Raw genomic sequence first — 15,424 nt, 5'->3', positions numbered from 1 at the left:
GAGGGCTACCCTGACGCCAGGGTTAGATTTCCCACCTGTTCTGATGGTCTGATCATTTTTTCACGGCCAATTTGGTTATTTCAACGCCTCTGTAGCACCATAACGTACTAAAAATCTAAATTGTTCGCAACAAAAAGTTGAAAAATGTCAGATGATATCAAACTCTCCAAATTATAGTTTTTATCAGGCTTAAGACACACTCTCTTCACTTTTTAATCATTTAAATTATTTATTTTTATTGAATGGAGCGAATACTATTGTCTAACGTCTTGAAACTGAGTAGTACTTTGAGAGCAAAGATAAGTGTGTTTCTTTACGTTCGTAGAAGTTGTCGTCAATCGAGGTCAAAGAGACGACGAGTTGCTTTCTTTCTAGACTAGAACACAATTTCTCACCGATCATTCTGGCTGCTTAGCCTTTGCTCTCATGATTGTTTCGTCCCTTCTATTTCTTTCCGTCGTTTTTGCTCCGGCAAAAAGCAGGACCATTTGTCTCCCTCCTCGTGCAGCGTAACAGAATACAGAAGGCTCTTTCTCTCTCGAAAAGAGTGTCGTTCACTCCGCAGCGCGACTTCTTGAAAAGTTGTCCTACAAAACAGGAAACACGCATCTCGACATCTCTCTCAGAGTGCGCTTCACATTTTTATCATATTTCCTGCTCATTCGCGTGCTCTCTCCTGGGATACATCGGCCGACGTGACGAACCTGCGCAGCTTCCCGCCGGCTGGCACGAACGCGTCGAGGTAAAAGATATGCAACCGGCAGGACACTCAGCTTCCCCTTCCGACGTCAGCCTGCTCTCCCAGATAAGCGCGCAGGGAAATTTGGTCGGTCTTTTAACCAAAAAGTCTATTTGAATATAAATCCACAGATGCCACTCACAAGAGTTGCAATTTGGACAAAAAATGTTAGTTTCAAAAGAAAGTTAGATGTGAGAGTTTTACTGTATTTGAGACCTGTGTATTTAATTGACACGTTAATTTAATGCAGCTTCCTCAGCGAGTAGCGAGATGTTTTTTTACAGAAATGTCCTGATCTGAAGAAATAATGGAATAACAGCTCGCCATACACCAAGAAAGCAGCATTTAATTTCATCCGACCATTATAACAACCTTCATTGGCATCTATCTAACCTTTATTTAAGTTGAAATGTAGTTAAACTTGGAAAATTAAAAACTTGTGATATTCTATAAAGACATCCTTTGCCTAACGTACAATAAAAAGTTTTTCCCTATACATTTTGTTACTTTTAACTTGTGTTTTGAATTTTCATCAGCCTTTTCCCCAAGAACTCGACTTTTCGGTATTTTAGAACTCATTGTCATCATAGTAGTTTTTCAGTCGGGATTTATGGCCTAAATAGTCATTTCCAAAGGTAAAATGAATTTTGCAACAGTATAAAATGAATTTTTAAGCCTTTATTTTTTGTCAGCTAGCTTTTTGAGCTCTTTTTGCTATTGTAAAAGGTCAGTTGATGAATTTCACATTTAACTCGAGCGAAAATGGTAGAAGTTCAAGGGAAAGAGCAATATTTTACTGCAATTTATCATTTTTATTCACATTTTAGACATTTTTTGTCAAATATAGTTTATTTTCACGATTTTTACCTAAATAAATTATTTAAAAGAAACACTGTTTGAAAATAGTCATGCTTCCTTTAGATCAGTTGCATTTTAGAGACCATTCAATACCTCAGTAAAAATAGACGATTGACAAAATAATTTTCATTGTGTTTTAAGATGTCGGAAAAAAATCTGCTCAAAAATTTTGGCTTGATTTGAAGGTGGATTTCTCATACAGCGTCTGACTTTATTTCTGAGAACCAAAAGAGAATGATTTCATATCTGTGGGTAAGTAGCCCTTCTTGACGTGGAAAATAATCTGGACGAGTTCTTCGATTGATTTAAAAGCATGTCATGGTAGGCGCAATACAGTGACAATTTTGGTCATCATCAAAATTTATTTTTGAGCTTTTGAAATTGTGTCTGGAATGTTTGATGAAAATTTCCCAAGCCTATGCATAAAACACACAAGCGGAGCCGCCTTTATGATTTCATTTCTCGGTCCGGGAAAACGCTTGCGCGCGCTGTTGAATGCCAGAGACGCACGCATGGTGTTGTTGAATAATAATGGCACGCTGCATGGAAACAGTTTTATTCCTCGCGGGGATTGCACGCATTACCAAGACAAATAATGCTTTCTCTCTCTTGCCTGCTCGCGTAATGTAAGGCGATTTGCGCGGAATGGAACTCGAACTAAGACGGGGAACCGCGCCTTTGGGACCCGCTGGAGCACACGAGAATTCCTTTTGCTCTTTTGGTCGTCGTCATCGTCGTCGTCGTCGTCGCGGGCGCAAGTGAAACTGCTTGTTTTCAGCCAGAGATAGGGCGGGAAATGAGTGCCGCCGGATTATTCGCGCGCGGCGCTCGTAATTTGAGCTGAATGCAGCCCGCGCAAACTAATTTCATTTTCACTAAATATATCGTGTTACAGCCGTCATCACCGCGCGCACAGCAGCCGCTCATGCTTTCATAGACTGTTTAGCATTTAAACCGTTTACATGGCCAAATAGTTTCTCGTGCTTTCATTTCATTAAAAGCCTCAATTGAATTTTAATTGGCTCTGCTGAAAAAGACTAATTATCCTGCCGCAATTTTCATTTAGTTTTGCATTGACAGCAGCAAACAGAATGATTTATGAAGCACTCGTCGGTATGAAATAAAACTTCGCGTCTGCAACCAGTATATAAAGTGCCAGAGAGACCTCATAAATTCATATCACAAAAAGGGGCCAGCAATAAGAATTGTTTCAAGCTTTCCCTTATTATATTTTCGATCTTTGTCAGCTCCCCGAGGACACATGGCGCAGCTGGGGAATATCATGGCGAGGCAGCTCACTCTGAAAAAAATTTAATGATACTCGTCGGGCCGGCCTGTTCGGTAGCTTGACCTACTTCGTCCGCACTTTTTCGCCCGCTGCATAGAGAGAGAAATTCCTGCTGGCGCAGCTGGTCCTTTTGTGCGCGCGGCCCAATTTCTTCACGTATGCTACGCGGGTTGCATAACTTTGTCGACGGACTGCAATCCTAATTTGCATCAAAACAAAGGGGTCGGTTAACCTCTTGGTTAAGCCTTGCTGTTGTGGCTCTGGCAGCTGGACTACCTGCGAAGGCAGTTTGTGGGCGCACTGCTCCCTGGGAATTTGTAACCACGAGAGTGGAATGATATAGAGAATGATTGACCGAGCTCATTGAAACTATTTTGGGTTTCAGTCAAGACCTGTTTCAGACAGCATTCGATACGACGGTGACAGCGAAAAAGATGCTATTTATAGAAAACAGTCAATGCCAAAATCAAATTTTATAGCAGATTCAAATATATTTATTGCATTTATTTTAACAGAAAATTTATTTGATTGAACAAAATTGAGTGTCACGTACTGGACAAAAGAAATAGAAAAGTTTTTTTCTCGCATCAAGGCACCTGTTTTAAGTGGATTGATACTGTGAAATAATTGAAAATAATTAGCATTTTTGGCTTCTGTATACAGTCGTCTGAGTTGATTGTTTTAAAGTTGAACTCTGCGATGTGCATTAAGCAAATTGGGTCAAGCTACGATGAAAACTCGGATTTTGACACTCTCATATAATGTTTAGAGCATTTTTGACCACTTTTTTCGAGGCAGATTTAGATTTTTCAAACTGAGATCAATCTAAGGGTGCACTCCTTTTAATGGAACGAATCAAAATTTCCTGATAGATGCAATTATACAATTGTTTTGTAACTTCCAAAAAATCCAGTGCTGCCTAATTTAATTTTAGCTTTTATATCTCAATCTTTAATGCAATTTCATGGATTTTTGGGGTTTCGTATTCATCCTGAATTCATCTATAAGAATTTCCTGCTTCATTTTAATAAATTTTTAACACTTTGATGCCCATATTCGAGTTGCCACATTTCAGGCAGAATTAATTCAAATTTCCTGCTCTGCAAAAGGAGCCAAGTGAAATTGCCTACTTAGGCTCTAAGGACCTGTTTCATCCGTTCATTCCACTCGAAGTGAGGCACGTTCCATCTCCCCCGTTCCTCGATTGTACATATTAAATTTGAATTCGGCAGGGTGCTCGCTCCATCTGCAGAAAGCTTTCAGGCGGCGTGCTCAATTATTAGCAAGCCTAGGTGAGTTGAGTGTCTGCTTTAAGGACACCTTAAACGCATGCACGTTGACATTAAGGGAGCTGCTGCGGGTGAATCTGAATGTAATGACGTCGTCTTTGATTTCACGGCCTATTGAGCTGTGCGTGCAGCAGCCGGCGAAGTTTGTCTCGCGCGCTAAATAGCCGGGGCGGCGAGAGAGAGCTAGCGAGAGAAGGATATGATTACTATTTTACGTTGGAGCGAGTCGGTGTATGTGCTTACCGATTACGCCGCTCGTAAAATATGAAACGCAGAGGAGGCTGCGAAACCCTCTTAGGATGCACCCACGCACGCTCGTTGCCGATAAAGCAATGGGCTTTACATCCTCGAATCTCCGGAACTTGCAAATGGGTCACGTCATCCATTTTGTATCTCTATTTCGGAGTGTATAAAAGTAAAAGAGCTCCGAGCCGAACAGTCGAAATCGAAAATGCGCATGCAAATTTAATCAGTCACGAGTGACACTCCACACTTCTTGAGCGCTTGACGGTCGGTGGAAAAGTTTTGCGCCTGGCAATTTTTCTTTATTACGCGTTTGATGGACTCGTGCGAGAGTCGGAATTTGCGAACTGACGTCTGTTGGGGCCATGGGAAATTGTTTGCAAGACTTTTTGGCGTGCTTTACCAGAGAGGCCTGAAGTTTTCTCCCTTTTGCCGTTTTAAGTTCACACACAGCAGTGAAAGGTAGCTGTGATGGTGTGATGAGAAAAAGTTTAGCAAATTTTCAACTGAAAGTGTCTGGAGCGAGCAAACGAATGAGAGTGGCGGTGCCATAAAACACTGCTGCTGGAAATGTGCATTTGCAAGAAACGGATTGCTCTGCCATTTCTATCTCCATTTCTGGCACACAAAAAACGTGTATTTTATTGTGTTGGTATTTTTCCGCCTTTCACTGTGTAAAATCTTGCTAACAAAAGAATAAACAGTTGTTTCGGAACATACACTTCTCGAATATATGTTCAAAACACCAAACCAATATGGAAAATTTATTTAATCATTTCGTCATCCAAGCATTTATGATAATGTTTTTTATAAAGTGCCTATATTTTTACGTTTCTCTTATTAAATGGAATTGTGTTGTTGCTGCATTTCTTGGCTGATATCCATGCCGAAATTAGAAACAGATTTGGAAGCATTTTCATTTTAATTCTTTGAGAAATAAAACAAAGATGTTCCAGCTTCCAAAGTTCCAAATCAAAGGATTCCTTGTTTAAAATTCACTGGTACATCCCCTTGTTGAAATCGAACCCTTTTTAAAACTCAACTTGAAGTTCGTTCCTTGAAAAAAAAACCAACACCCTTAAAGCTGCGGCTGGACCAGAATCTGTAATCCCCTCCACATATGCATACATGGTCCATTATGAAAAAACGGCTTTTATGCTGGTGCCGCGGTTGGGAGCCAGAACAATAGCCGCGGCCGGGAGGCACGGATCAATCTCCCGGCGGGATCGAAATCAAGGGTGCAGCCCGCTCGTCTGATGGCATGCAAATAAAAATTCCGTCGTGTGTCTTGCCTGTGTCGCGCATGCATATATATTGATTGGATCAGCGGAGGAAGAGCGGCAGACCGACTGCCCGTCCGCCTGAGCCAAGTATAATTCATCTATCCCATCGCTCACTCAGAACATGCATGCAGCTCGTCTGACCTCGGCGCGTGTGTGTATGTGGATGTGAGCGAGGGTTACACACCACCGCACCCGGCACAGACGGGGCGAATGTGCACGTAATGAGCGAAACATCCTGCGAACTGGCTGCTGAACACGTCTGTCAAGTGCGCGCGCGTTTGTTCAAATGGCAAAGGTCGCGGCGGCGGCTGGGCTCGTCTGATGGCACACACACACACACACAACTTGTCTTTATCGTGTCGTTTGTAATTTTGTGCGGCTGGGTGCATTGTGAATAAATTATTATCAGTGGCAGTGAAATAAAAACATCAAAGGGTCAAGCCTATTCCGATATTAAACCGTATTTTCGCTTTGTGCCGCGCGCGCGACGCACAAACAAAAGGGTTGTTTTTCATTAATCAACTGGCTTTTTCAGCATAATCCCGCTGAATTTTTCAGGCCTGCATGTGGCGCCAGCTGCTCACCAATAGAAGAGCAATCGATGCCCGCGCCCTGCTACTGCTGCTTTGATGCATTAATTAGTCAGGCTAATTGGCCAAGTTATGGACAGCTTTTCCTATTATAATTATGATGATGAAATATACACGTTGCTCTATCACATCAGCCGCTGCGCTCGTTATGTTATTGTGTATCGATCGCCTTTCACGCCACTTTTGTTGGGCTTGCAAACAAGTGCCTGCATCCCGCCGTGTGTGTTTGGTGTGCAATAACTTATGGCCAGTTATGGCCAATGCAATTAGAGCGCGCGTATCCTGATTACTGGATCGGTCCGGAGATTCGTATAATTGCCTTTATTTGCCGGGCGATTCAGGAACTTGCTGATGATGTCGGGGGCTCATATTGTCCTCAATTGCTCACGCAATTTAGTCTATCAGATTATTATTAATCCTGCAATGAAAATTGATTCTGTCTCAATAGGGCTTTGCAGCTAACTACTCTGATACTTTATATCCGCAAATGTACAGTTCATATAAAAATAACAATAGCTTTTTAAACAGGATTGTTTGCTTACGTCTGTTAGTTTAATTTTCCCTGGAAAAACTTATTAGAGTTCAAGTGGAAACAACTGGAAATTGTTTTTCAGCTTCAGCAAGAAGAAAAGGAGGCCTTTTAACTAGAACTTTTCAGCATTTAAACTCTACAAAGAATGACCAACCAAAAGCTGTGATGAATGATGAAAATGCAGAGATATTGCTAATCATCTCGAAAATAACAGTAATGCATCTTGGTGAATTTCAACTCCTCTCGACGAGATTTATTCAACGGTGCATGGCTCACAAAAGAGGGAAATTGATAAAAGAGACAGTGCTCGCCTTTTAAGATACACATAAACCTTAAAGCCAAAATTCTAGAAAAAAATCAGGGACATTAAGTAAATTTTAATCCTCAACTTCAAATCATTTGATATTAAAAAAAAGCCATTAAGCCAATATACCCATTCGTGTCACAAACATGTTGCTTCGTACAATTTTATGCAGTCAGTTAATCAGAAAAAGGTGCAAATAGCAGAAAACCACTCGATTTATTTTTACCGACACCCGCGGTTGGAAATCAAATTGGCACAGTGGGCAACCATGACTACCTGGCCGGCGCACTGGCATATTCCATCAATAAATTCCCCATTCATCAGCTCGGCTGATCAAATAATTTCGCGCAATCAGTTGCGTGTCAGGCGAAATTAATGCGCCCCGCGAGTGGCTGAGAGGCGGCTCGGCACTTTGTCATGTGGCTTACAGCCGGGCGTGGCTGGTTGTGGGTGGAAAGGGATCGTCGGCACCTGACAGCAACTTGTAAGAGGTCCCTTAAGGAATTTCGAGTGCACCTTGCTAAAAGGGGTAATCGGTCCGGCGCGCTGCTCTGCTCTCTCGTTTTCGATTGGGCCTAAAGTGTTTCAACAACTGTCTTGAGCCCATGCAATATGTAATTAATTGCAACAGTTATGAATTATTCAGATAAAACTGATTGAAAAAAAAGTTAAACAACAAGAAACAAGTATGATTAAATTTATTTGAAACGTTTTGCTTAATTTAAAGTTTTATTTAAAGGTATGTATTTATTTAAAATTTTATTTTATTGTTTAAATTATTATTGTGGTTTAATTTTATTATTTTTTTGCTCATTTAATCCCTGTCCTCTCGGACCGGGAAGAGCGCGCACTGCACTAGCACGAATGCTGAAGCCCGGGTCCCAATAACACCGCGAACGGATAACATGGGCGCACCAGACCGCACAGGGACCCAGCCCACTCAAGGGCCACTTGCCTCCGCACCGAGGACTGCATTGAAACGCTAGACATTCGTCCCGTGAAGCCAAATCACGCATGCTGGAAAGGTGCAAACCAGCAAGTAGTTTGTTATTATTAAAATTTCTTATTTTATTTGGTTAGCTATTTTTGTATTACTCAGTTTTTATAATTAAAGCATCTCTCAGATATTGTCGTATTAAGTTTATGGCTGCACTCGACTCTCTAATCTTCTAGGACTTTGGTTATATCAATATGATACATAATATCAGCATGGATAAATCTTTCATAATCTGCATAATGTTAGAGATCCTGAGAGTTGAAAAAAGAAGTTAGGCGCCTCTTGCTTACTTCATGATGCATTTTTGCATCTAAAATTACTCTCTTAAAAATGATTCAACCCTGAAAAACAATATCAATCAATTAAAAGTAATTTGAAAAAAGGCTCACTCACACTTAAAGATATCTCAATACTAAATCATGTAAAACTTACAAAAATAGATTCCAGTTAAAACAACTGTGAAATGTGAAAATCAAAATTTCCAACTTCCAATTTCGATCGAGAAAAACGGCAGACGTGCCGAATCACCGCTAGTTTCCGGCTGCGCTCTATGCACACAAAGGGGGTGAAACTGCAATTAGGCACGCAACTTTGTAGCAGAATGCGTGTGTGCACTTGATGAGCAGGTGGGAAAGCGAGCGAGCAACAGAGAGCTGCCAGCCGACGCGCGCGCGGATATTTCACATTGCAAACACAATGTGCGGGTGGTGTGTGCGGCTGAATAATGAACGCGCCGCGCGCTCTGACGGCTGATTTTAATCGCGTTCGCTGCAGAAATCTGACAGCCCTTTTCCCCGTGAGAGATGGATTAGGCTAAGTAGGCCTGCCATGGGCGCCTCTCTCGAAAGCTGTTTAATTATCTCCGGATCGCGGAATTCCGGCACAGGCGGTATGATTGCCAGTCCACGTGATTGCTTTTTAATTCAATTTCCCCTGCTTCCCCTCACCCATCTGTTAAGAATAAAATAAACAGCGTGACAGCAACTCGCCATCAGTCTAGAAAATTACGACGGCTCATCTTGAAATCATCAATTTTGCATTACCGCCAAAAGTGGTAATTTGTGTATCGCACTTCTTTTTGGTACCCTAAAAAACAAACCTCACACTTGTTTGAAAGGAGGGTTCAAGAAGGGTTGCTGCAAGTTTTCCCAAAAAAACTTGTCTGAATGATCGGAAATTGTCCGAAACGGAATCAGTCCGAATTTTGAATGTTTTTCAGCAATGCAGGTATCTTTCTGCGTATGTAGAAAGGATCTCAGAGTACAGTGATTTTAATAATAAAAATGTGATAAACATGCATTTCCATTTTGAACAAGTTACGTTTTGAGCGTTCCAGACAACTTGCGTGCTTCCTTCTAAAGACCAATTAAATTTTCTTTTTAAAACGCAAAAATGTTAAGTAAAATTTTTCCTCATACAGTAAAGGAAAAAATAATTAAAAACTAAAATAAATCTAAATTTACCCACACTTACAAGAGAAGGCAACCTCATGCAACATCAACGAATATGAGAATCATAATTTTCCTAACATATCCAAATGATAACTTGCATAAATATCGAGTTTAATTTAAAATTTTTTGCTTCTAGCGTTAACTCTTCAAGTGCATAAAACTTTACCGTTCAAGCCTCTCAAGACCCATGTTTCCAGTTCTGGATTACACAAATCTCGATCGGTGTCATTCCAAACTCTTAGGTCATGCAACACGGTGGACAAAAATATCGTTTCGTGTTTCCAAGCACTTATACGAGTCGAACTTTCTGCAGTTAAAACGATCCGAGGTATTAGTACCAGTGGCGAGAAGAGAGATAGAAAAAGGAAGTCATCAACGACCTTCGCGTGTCCCGCTTGAACCGTTGTCGTCAGCGAAATGAGCCGTCTGGTACTATACAAGCACAATAATTTGTCATTTTCAGCTGAAGTGAGCAAAGTATGCCACAAAGTGTACCTACAGTTCAATGTATGCATTCAATTAGCAACAACGCAAATAATTCGGCCCGCCTTCTAGTACGGGTGCAAAAGCAAGCGGGTGGTGAATTAATGGAATTAATGGCAGAGCCCGATTCGCACACAAGTTCGCCTTTGAAGAGACGATCCACGAGCAGACTCGAGTCAGCGTTTCCTCTGTGCCACCCGCCAGACGGACGGTGTGTTATTCTGCTAATCGCAATTGGACGGAGTTTCGCGGATGAAAGAGTTTTGTGTGCCGCTCGACATAGGTATTGCGTTCTAATGGTCTGAGTCGAAATTTCGGCTGACTTATCTCGAGGGGCTTCCTCTTGAAGAATCTGAGAAGTAATTTGTTAGATGGAGAAGTTCACTATTCAATCCAATATTGATAAGTTTAATTTATAGTAATGTAATGCCGTTTACATGCTTGTAGATTTTATTTTATGAAGAATAATGGTACAGATTGCTCACTCATGGAAATCAAACTTAAAAAAATTAATGATTCTATTCAATGTGGTTTTGATCAGAATATTAGAACAGGACAGCAGCTGTTTCGTAAGAAGTACTTTTCCTACTAATTAATTTGCAGAGAATTCTAAAATCTAAATGCCTAAGCCACTGAAAACGATCGCCTGCGCTCATTGTTGAGAACAAAAAAAGAGGAGTGACGAATTCTCTGCCAATCCAGCCACTCACTCTCCTTCGAACACAATATCCTCTTACCAAAATTCTCAAGCCGCTGAATGGATTGATCTGCTCGTGTTCGTGGATCGTCACTTCAAAGGGAACTTGCAAGCGAATCGGGAACTGCCATTAATTCCATCAATTTTACAAGTAAACTGTTTAAATTATTTAGCAATTTTATTTTATTGATTTATAAATTAGATATTTATCTTACCCTTAGAAAAACCATTCAAAAACGCTATTTTTAATTCAATATTCAAACATTTTCCCCCCACCTCATCGAATTTTTAATCCTTCGATTTTGCAAGGAACCGATGAGAAGGAAAAATTATTTCCCATCGGCTTTATATTGACTGTGCGTCCATTCAGGTTGGAATTGTGTACAAGCACGAGACGAGCGTCTTACACACACTCTTCCTCTCCTTTTTATCCCTGTTGGTGGAGCAAATTAGGCTGTGAAACCCCAATGGGCCAGCACAAAAGGTCGACGGCGTCCGCGAGCGCGTTTTATGTATGCTCTCGTCTCCTCTTTTGTGTGCCCATCCGTTTTTTTTAATTAAAATTTACGGCCGTTTGTTTGAAATTTGGAAAAAAGCGGTGCTCCTCATCACCATTCCATTATTTCCTGCTGGCGGCAGTCGAAAAATTGAATGTGTACGCCTTTCACTTCCGAATAAAATTCGCCTGAGGGAGAATTCCGGCTCGGAGATAATTTTAATTCGGCGCAAAGCCAAACACGAGGCCAGTCCAATAAATGAGTGCGGCGTTTCACTCGCAGACTTTGCCGTTTTGCGTGTTGTTCATTGCCCGAGAGCACCGCACCGGCCGTCGCCTATATACATACGAACACACAAAGAAAATTACCGTCTCTTGGAGCGGAAAAGTAAGTCGCCTGCTGTGTGTAGTGCTTCTCGGCAAGCGGCCGAGAAAAATCTCGACTGCCCCTTTCAACACATGGCACCGTGTTTGATAAACGTTTAAATAGGCTGTTGTTTAACCTGCCAGTTTTTGTAGTGATTCAGGCCAACTCACTTGAGTGTTGCCACCTTGGACGGCCAGACACACACACACGACACAACACACATACCAGCCGGAGTATGGTTTTCACCCTCGTGCCGCCGGGCCAAAAATCATTTCCGCCCCGAGTGCAGCGGTTAGCTATCGACGGGCAAACATAGCTTTTTGGCAAAACCGTCCGAGCGCCCTGATCAATATATACGGCCCCCTGACATAATGGGCTGCACTCCTCTCGATACCCGTGTGCTTTCGCCGGGTCGTGGCGTCAGCCGTGAGCAGCCAGCTCTTGTTGCATGTCACCCACACCCTCTGCGCGCACTTAATTGCGAATCGAATTACGTGCGAGAAATTGCCGGCCTAGCCACGCGCGTGAATTGCAAATAATGTGTTTATCTTTATAGCAGCTACCCTTTCATCTTACTTCCTGAGCTTTTGATCTTCCTGTTTTCCAATGCAAGCAAAATCATCAAGCACCTTAAAAGTAATAAGAAATTTTTTCTAGAATTTCGGAACTAAGTCTTCTAATCAGAGTTTTTATTATTTCAAACTGACATGCATTCAGCCCTTTTTAAACAGAAAATGATAGAAATACTCAAGCAGGTGATTTTAGTGAAATTTTAATATCCAAATGGATTTTATGCTACGCTGACTTTACTAAAGATGGATATAGCTAGCGATAATATGATACAAAAAAATAATCACACTTTTTACTACACATGGCTGAGTAAAAATCAAGAAGAGAAAAACTGTTGACGGTATCTTTTCAACCTCGCCACTCGGTGGTTTAAAAATTCACCAGCTAAAAAATAATAAATCTTTTGGAAACGTGCAGAAAGTAATTTATTCACCATTCCGCCCTCATCACCTTTTTATAGAGAAACCTTGGTAGTCAAAAACTTTATATGATTCCCCTGGTCCACTGAAGCAGCAGCATAAAGGGGGGTTGAGATAAAGCTTTTCATAAATTATAATATATAAGAAGTGATGACGCGTCGCCCACCGCTGCGGTCGAGAACATGTGCGGTCCGGTTTTTTCCCAGTAGCACATGCTTTTTGCATGAGCTGAAAATGAAATTCAGTGCAAAAAACGGCGGGCGCCACGTCATATTCACGGCGGGCTAAATTCGCCCGTGGGAACCACTTGCAGGCGGACATTTAAACCGCGCCCACTGTGCTGGGCGGCGTAATTAAAAAGTTCAGGTCGTTTGTCATCGTTCGTCTAGAAGGAAAAAGCTCCGACGAGGAATTCGGCAAATAACTAATGAGCACACGCCCGGATGTGTTGCAAGGATTAATTACGTTGTGTGTCTGATTTTGTGTGTGCGTTTTTGCACCCTTTCGTGCCGCTTTTCGTGTTTTCATTAGCTGCAACGTCAAGCGGTGTTTGCTCTGCGCGCTTCGCTGCCTAAGCACAAAACGCCTGCGATTCTTTGATTAATAATGAGACCCGCGTGCGGGGAGAGTGTGTAATTAAATCCCTATTTTGACATTTGAGGACGCCATTGAGACGTTCATATTTTCCGTAAAATTAAAGGAAACTAGTACTGTTAAAATGCAAGTTTTGCAATGAGCAAAGATTTCTGAAAAGTATTTCCTGGTGATTAAATATAGTTGAAAATATGCAGATCTCAAGCGTGTCAGTGGGAATAAGTTCATTTGTTTTTACCATAGACTGATAAAACAGAAGATATAAGTTGTATGATTTTGTTGCAAAGGATCAAAGGATAGAAACATGCTCGTGGTATTTATTAGTATTGAGCAAAATAAATAGTAAATAAGATAAATCGCTTATCAGGTACTTGGCGAGCCTCAACACATATAACTTATACGCATGAGGGGACTTAATAAAAAAATATCAGGTTTGAACATGAAATAAAATGTCAAGTTTAACGGAACAAATTAAATATTATAATACTAAATAATTAATACTTGCAACAAATTTAAAATTACTTTTTTTAAATACATAATTTTAACATTTTAAACTGCAAGACTTGGATTTTGTAATTTTATTCTCATTCTGTATCTGTATATTACGTATTTAACAAGCCACCGATATTTGCGAAATCGTATCGCATTCTATTGAATTGTTGCAAAAATCTTTGCACAATAAATCAAACAGCACGAGAACAAGCTGAAACCCGGAGGGAAAGTCATTTCATTTGCCGGCAAAGGGCAAAAACCACCAGACGAGTGTGGTGAAAAGTCGGAATCCATTTATTAGCCGTCAGGCTGGTCTTTCACGAGAAATAACCGCGCCAACCATTCATCAGTGATCACATGTTTGACAGGAGGCGGCGGAAAGATGACACCGGCAGGGTGTACTGGAAAAGAGCCGAGCTCAGCAGAAAGCACCCCTTCAACACATACACGCGCGCGTGGAGCAAGAGGAGCAGAAAACGACCCCGCTGTTCGACACCGACCGCACTTAATGAGTTATATTTTGCAAGAGAGGCAGCAGCGAAAATCAATCGTAAAAAGAAAAACAAAAATCGAGCCCGGCGCCGGCGTCATCAATCACGGGTCACAAACAGGCGGAAAATGCAGGGTGCGAAATGTATACGTGTTTGTGTGTACTCACCCCTCATCGTTTCGGCGGCGGGTGCAACGTGAGCAGCGGCCTCACAGCTGACGCGGGGAGGTGCACCTCGGCATCACACACGCACGCACGGTCGCTCGGTCGGTCTTGGGGTTAGGCGGAGAGACGAGAGAGAGAAAGAGAGAGAGAACGCAAGGGCGAGGGCGGGTGTCCGGCGTGGGACGCACTCGGAGGACTGCCTGCCTGCCTTGCCAGCCGATCGAGCGCAGCAGCGAACCAGCCCAGCCAGCAGCACTCGGCCGAGAACCAACACTAGCTGACTCTGGTGATCAGAGGGAAGGAGAACCCGGACCCAATGGGCTCTGCGGGTCGATACAGCTGCATGGCGCATGTCTAGCACACTGCAAAGGCGCACAAGGACCAACATCTGATAAACCCAAGGTGCAGGAGCCGCCGAAATGAGAGGAAAATTTCGCTCTCTCGCGGCAGTCTCAGTTTTATTGGCGCCCGCCGCGCGCACTATGCATTCCTCCCTTTTCACTTTACCGCCCGAATTTATCTGTTGGTGGCGGCAGATTTTTTACTATCAATTTTTGCTGTTGCCTTTTTTTGTGTTATTTTTGCGCGCACACGCCAGTCGGAAAACGAAATTCTGTTTGCCGAAGGCAGATGGCCGGCGAGATGCGCGGCGGCTGCGTTTTATTGAATTATTATTTGCCGATCGCGGCGGAAATTTAAAATTCTATGCCTTTTTTATGCGAGCGCGCGCTCGGCCCGGAATTAGTTAGACCAGCCGGCTGAAATAACGCGCGTGCTGCCCCCGATGGGAATTGCGAGTTTTGCCAGCCGGAAAGGAAGATTTTTTTTCGCCAGCCGCCTACCCAAATAAAAAGCTTTTTAGCCTAATGAGATTTAAATAATGCTGTCGGACGGAAATTCTGCCGCGATTAAACACACTTTTTCTCTAATTAGATTTAATGCAATATGGCTGCTGTGGATGTACACATTGGGCTCGTTCCGTCGTTCCTGCCTGCAGAAACCGCAGGGCAGGGGTTTCATGGAAACGAGATATTTAGTGCAGCTGATTTTAAACTTATCTTTTTACCATCCCGTTGA

The 15,424-nt window shown here is 42.2% G+C and overlaps 1 protein-coding gene across 1 annotated transcript in view; it reads right to left on the bottom strand.

Annotated features, from left to right (window-relative positions):
• LOC135942650 (uncharacterized) overlaps positions 1–14,637 on the bottom strand; it is a 55,870-nt gene extending 41,233 nt beyond the window's left edge. Inside the window, exon 1 of the mRNA XM_065488899.1 lies at positions 14,351–14,637. Coding sequence (XP_065344971.1) covers positions 14,351–14,357 — 7 coding nt within the window. The 5' untranslated portion in view covers positions 14,358–14,637. The remainder of the gene's footprint in view (positions 1–14,350) is intronic.
• Positions 14,638–15,424: the final 787 nt, after the last annotated feature.

The sequence above is a fragment of the Cloeon dipterum genome, chromosome 4, assembly GCF_949628265.1.
Source record: "Cloeon dipterum chromosome 4, ieCloDipt1.1, whole genome shotgun sequence".
Lineage (NCBI taxonomy): Eukaryota > Metazoa > Arthropoda > Insecta > Ephemeroptera > Baetidae > Cloeon > Cloeon dipterum.
The sequence above is the reverse complement of the archived record's forward strand: the minus strand, read 5'-3'. Positions and strand labels throughout refer to the sequence as shown.